The 5810-nt window shown below is 32.9% G+C and overlaps 1 protein-coding gene across 1 annotated transcript; it reads left to right on the forward strand.

Moving 5' to 3' along the window:
- Nucleotides 1-1069: 1069 nt before the first annotated feature.
- On the forward strand, nt 1070-4868 carry LOC143630465 (protein NSP-INTERACTING KINASE 3-like). The gene is made up of 11 exons (XM_077099469.1): nt 1070-1520; nt 2037-2169; nt 2291-2362; nt 2451-2594; nt 2687-2758; nt 2849-2908; nt 2993-3090; nt 3167-3313; nt 3389-3730; nt 3824-4215; nt 4310-4868. The coding sequence occupies exons 1-11, from the start codon at nt 1409-1411 to the stop codon at nt 4625-4627; spliced, it is 1890 nt and encodes a 629-aa protein (XP_076955584.1). The 5' UTR covers nt 1070-1408; the 3' UTR covers nt 4628-4868.
- The last annotated feature ends 942 nt before the right edge of the window (nt 4869-5810 follow it).

Consider the following 5810-nt stretch of genomic DNA (forward strand, 5'->3'; position numbering starts at 1 on the left):
ATGTCTGTATAACCATTTATTATTCCGATATTACAATGTTTAATAAATAAAAATGAAAAGTTGAGCATATTCATGGGACAAAAATACCTTTGAATCTTTGATGGTTCGGAGTCATAAGTTTGGGGCAAATCACTATATTTAAAAATGCTTTTAAGGCATCGACAAATTGACAACAGAATGTTTTGTCATTTAACACCTCGTTTTCTTCCACATATTCTCATCTTACCATTTTTTTAACATTTTCTTATTAAAACGATTTTATATTTTATTCACTAAATTCATATTTTATTTAAAAGTAAAAACTAAAATCCAATTCAATGTTTATCTGTTAATTCACTGTCAACAGTCAAGAAAACAAACTTTCATTTCAAAAGTTGACAACAAGCTATACCATAATCCTTTTTAGATGAAAACCGATCATACTAAAAATAAAGCTTTAATCTTAGAAGTCAACAAATTATTATACACAAGATAATATGGGTTTCTCTAAAAAAAAGGGTTCGAGTGAATGTAAATCGCTTATGATAACTAGTCATTAGGCTAGTATACAAGCATATAGATCTGGTATAAAGACAACCTGGTTATGTACGATCCGCTAAACCATGTTAAGAAGATTCAAAGGGTAAACCAAATGTATCAAAATCAAATGAGATAACACGTGCTTCTCTAAAAAGGGGTTCTAGTGAATGTACATCGCTTCTGATAATTAGTCAATAGTCTTGTATACAAAGCTAGTATACAAGCGTATAGATCTGGTATACAGGCATCCTAGTATACACACGTTGATTCATTATATATACAACATTAAATTTTGTAATATTCTTAACTAATTTATTCATATTTCTTAACTAATGTTTGATTTCTAGACAAAGGAGAATTGGTGGACCATGTGGATAGAAAAAAGCATCAACTTTATATGAAACAAAATGATAATTTGAAAAACTTTATAAAAGGGAAAAAGGCAAGGAAGATGAAGACAAGCAGGCACGTGATCTGCCAAGATTTTATCTGCAAAAATAAAAAAGCTTTTCTGTTTTAAAACATTGCATTGTTCTCTTCTCACAGACATCCGTCCACCCTTGAGTCCAATCGCTGAATAAAAAGCAAATGTCTTTGTTTTTCCCCAAACAATTATTTGATTCTTTTCATTACTTTTTTATTTAAATTCCCTTTGAAGTGTGAACCCCCCAGTTATTAGTATTATGAGGTGTTCTTCAAGATAATATTCATATTAATATTCTGTTCAACAACACCACCAGATCTTTTCATCTTTCATCCAAAGTTTTTAGTTTTCCCATCTGGGTTTTCATTTTTGAGCAAGATTCAAAGTGGGTTTTCAACCAAATGTCTTATCTTTGATGTTTGTTGATATATACATATCTGTACGGAATTTCAAGATTCTTGAAGCATGGAGAAGAAATTATGTGGTTTTGAGATATTTGGATTAGGGGTTTTCTGTCTTTTGACATGGTTGAATGTTGGTTATGCAACTCTGTCTCCCTCTGGAGTAAATTATGAAGGTTTGTTATTATTATTATTATTATTATTATTATTATTATTTTCTCTAAATTTGGGCATTCTGTTTTTATTAATCTGTTTCTGTGCATATTGTTCCATGTTCATTCTTGCTCAATTTGGGTAAAATTTCAGTTGGGTTGTTCTTATTTTTAACTGTTTCAAACATTGAATCTTTAACTGGTTGAGTGAATTTAATTGTATGTGACTTTTTGTTCCAAAGTCAAGAAAGTACACTAAAATAACAAAACATTAATAAGCATTCTTGAAAGATTGAATCTTTATTAATGGTTATTTAATCTGGGAATTCTGTTTATTAATATGTTTCTGTAACTGTTGCTCCCTGTTCATTCTTGCTGAAGTTGATTTTTTTTATTTTAATTGTTTCAAACATTGAATCTTTAATTGGTTGAATGAATTTAATGCTGTGTGAATTTATGTTCCAAAGTCAAGAAAGTACAATAAAATTAAAAACATTAATCAGCATTCTTGAAAAATTGAAACTTTATTAATGGATGCAGTTGTGGCTCTAATGGCAATAAAAGAGGCTCTAAAGGACCCACGGAATGTTATGGACAATTGGGATTTATCTTCTGTAGATCCATGTAGTTGGAGAATGGTTACTTGCACCGCTGACCGATCGGTTTCGGCTTTGTAAGTTTCTTTATGCCCATTTCTTGATTTTTTATATTAAATTCTGTAAAAAAAATTGATAGTTTTTTTGTTAATTAGTTGTTAAATACTTGAATCTTTGTGGGTTTTGATTCTTGACCAGAGGGCTGCCTAGTCAAAACTTATCCGGGACCTTATCATCGGCGATTGGAAACCTTAGCAACTTGCAATCTGTGTAAGTTCTTGGTTTCTTGACTGGTCTTGTTTTGACTTAAAGTCAAACCTATAGTTCTAAGGATTAATAATTGTGTACAATCGTGTAGCACGCTACAGAATAATGCAATATTTGGGCCGATTACGGATGCATTCGGGAAGCTGCAGAAGCTTCAAACTCTTGATCTGTCAGGAAATATGTTTAGTGGAAAGCTTCCTAGTTCTTTAGGGGATCTCAAGGACCTTAATTTTTTGTAAGTTTTAATGTATAAGTATTAAAAGTGCGGTAAAATTGAAGTTCTAACAAAGTTTTACTCATTTTGAATAATGTTTTTGAGCAAGACAGGCGTCTGAACAACAACAGTCTTACCGGCTCGGTTCCTGAATCTTTATCTGGTGTTGGCGGTCTAACTCTTGTGTATGTCACTTTTCTTAATATCAAGTTTCATAATTTACATATAAACACATGTACTTATCATATCATAATTCATACATCTCTCTTATGTAGGGACTTGTCATACAACAATCTCAGTGGTCCTTTGCCAAAATTATCAGCAAGAACGTTTAGGTGCGTTTAAATTCGTGTTTTGAAATTGAAATTAATTGATTATTGCAATTTGGCATTGAAATGTTAATGTTGTTTCGGGTTCAGAATCATAGGCAACCCTTTACTTTGCGGGCAGAATTCTGTGAATAATTGTTCGATTATTTATCCCGAGCCTCTCTCTTTTCCACCAGATGGTTTTACAGGTGATGATTTGTTAACTTTTTTTTAGTGTCTATTAATATTATTAAATAAATATAATTCTAACATTTTATTCATTAGACCAATCCTCATCAAATGAAAAAAGACATCATTTGACCATTGCACTTGGGACAAGCTTCGGTGCTGTTTTCCTAATAATCCTAGTCATCACATCGCTTATATGGTGGCGGTACAGGAAAAACCAACAAATATTCTTTGATGTTAACGGTTAGTCAATACTGTCTTATTCAGTCATATTATTTGTTATTATTAAATAAATGTTGAGTGTTATAATACATGCAGATCAATATGATCCGGAGGTATGTTTGGGCCATTTGAAGAGGTATACATTTAAGGAGCTTCGGGCCGCAACCGACCATTTTAATGCAAAAAATATTCTCGGGAAGGGCGGATATGGGATTGTGTACAAAGGGACATTGAATGATGGTACGACGGTAGCAGTTAAAAGATTAAAAGACAGCAATAATTTCGGAGGTGAAATTCAATTTCAAACGGAAGTTGAGACGATAAGTTTGGCTGTTCATCGTAACCTTTTACGCCTTTGGGGATTTTGCTCTACTGAAAATGAACGGCTTCTTGTCTATCCGTTAATGCCAAATGGCAGTGTGGCATCAAGACTGAAAGGTTTGACTTTTAATTTTTGACTTTTGACTATGACTTTAACTTTTGACTATTTTTCTTACACAAATCCATATATTTGGATTATATATTTAGCAGATAATATCCAGGGGAGGCCTGTTTTGGACTGGCCGAGGAGAAAAAACACGGCTTTAGGGACCGCACGTGGTTTACTATATTTACACGAGCAATGTGACCCGAAAATAATTCATCGAGACGTTAAAGCTGCTAACATTCTTTTGGATGAAGATTTTGAGGCGGTCGTTGGTGATTTTGGGCTGGCTAAATTATTAGACCACCGAGATTCTCACGTCACGACAGCTGTTCGTGGGACTGTGGGCCACATTGCCCCCGAGTATCTGTCAACTGGCCAATCATCTGAAAAGACAGATGTGTTTGGTTTTGGGATCTTGCTTCTTGAACTGATCACCGGACAAAAAGCTGTTGATTTTGGACGCTCGGTTAACCAGAAAGGCATAATGCTGGATTGGGTACACTTTCGTTATTTTAAACATTGGTACTTTAAAATAATCATATAATATTTGCTTAACAGACAAACATTTGATTATATGATTTGTCATATAGGTAAAGAAGCTCCACATAGAAGGGAAGCTAAATCTAATGGTGGATAAAGCTTTAAAGCACGAATTTGACCGGGTTGAGTTGCAAGAAATGGTGCAAGTTGCGCTTTTGTGTACTCAGTTTAATCCTAATAATCGGCCGAAAATGTTGGAAGTGTTGAGGATGTTGGAAGGAGAAGGGTTAGTAGAGAGATGGGAGGCATCACAAAGTGTTGAGACACCAAGATTTAAGGGTTTAGAAAGTATTCCTCAAAGATATTCTGATTATATGGAAGAATCTTCACTTGTAGTTGAAGCAATGGAGCTTTCTGGTCCAAGATAATATCAAGTCAGTGTCATATGTTTTGGTTTTTGTGTGGTTGTGGATATAGTTGTTGAATGTGTAAAAAGGTAAAGGAAATCTAGTGGTTGTTTTTGTTGGGAGTTCAGGTATTATTAAGTGAAGTCACAAGTGAAGTCACTTAATAGCAAATGTATATCTTTTTACTGTTTTCAGATAAAGTTTTTTTATGCATTTGATTGATGGCTTATGATAGACTAATTAACTGTCTTCTCTCCTAAAACATTGTAATTTTTCTATGTGGATTAAATTATTAACAGCCTTACCCTCTTCTTAAGCAATGTTTGGATCATGTTTTTGGTAGTTTTTTAAATAATAACTTGTGAACTTCAAGTTAGTTAGAATATGATCTGTACTTATTTTTAATGTTCAATGTCACTTTTATCACATTTTTACCAATTTATATAGTTAACAAGTCATTATTTTAAACACAAAGTTCATAAGAAATATTAGTTTAGTGATTTTCCGTATGTTTTTTTACAAGTTGTAGAGCTTTAATATACTAAGATTATGTAAAATGATCATTTTTTTTCTTGGAAACTAAAAAAATGTAAAGTAGGGTCTTTATGTTTTAAAAAAAACTTAAGAAAATTAAAATGTATCTTTAAACTTTAAAGTTTAAAGTTAAAATAATGAATGAATTTCGGTTCACACGTAAATGAGGATATTCGAAGTATACTTACTCTTAAAATGATGATCAATCCTAATGTATGAACTAGTTATATTATAGTGTCTCAATACATGTACACTATCAAACTTATATTATAATACAATTTAACTATAAAGGTTATAGGTTATAAAAGTGAAATTGCACTAATTTTAACGTTATTTTACTAATCTCGTGAAAATAACGTTAAGAGTGGCGGATGGTTAATCAGGCATCATGTGGTGGCGTTGATAGCCGAAAGACAAGGGTACATACACCAATCGGCCGGTGTCCCGTTGGTTGAGTGTTATGTGCCTTATGTCCAAGGCTTGATGCAAAACTAATATCGAGTCGAGGGTCTCAACGGAAGCAACATCTCTATCCCTATTGGGTAGAGGTAAGTTTGTCTACATCTTACCCTCCTCAGACCCTACCATAGCTTTGCTATTGATGGGATTTACTGAGTGCGATGATGATGATACCTACAAAGGTTGACTTGAAAAATTTGAAGGAATCTCA

Source organism: Bidens hawaiensis, unplaced genomic scaffold (genome assembly GCF_021521415.1).
Source record: "Bidens hawaiensis isolate Kalapana, Puna unplaced genomic scaffold, B.hawaiensis_p1.1 tig00005663_1, whole genome shotgun sequence".
Lineage (NCBI taxonomy): Eukaryota > Viridiplantae > Streptophyta > Magnoliopsida > Asterales > Asteraceae > Bidens > Bidens hawaiensis.

Excerpts from the sequence above, each read along its gene's own strand:
- LOC143630465 (XM_077099469.1), top strand. The coding sequence starts at position 1,409 with ATGGAGAAGAAATTATGTGGTTTTGAGATATTTGGATTAGGGGTTTTC. Across the intron at positions 2,759-2,848 it reads GTTGGCGGTCTAACTCTTGT|GGACTTGTCATACAACAATC; the intron begins GTATGTCACTTT and ends TCTCTTATGTAG. Across the intron at positions 3,731-3,823 it reads TGTGGCATCAAGACTGAAAG|ATAATATCCAGGGGAGGCCT; the intron begins GTTTGACTTTTA and ends TATATTTAGCAG.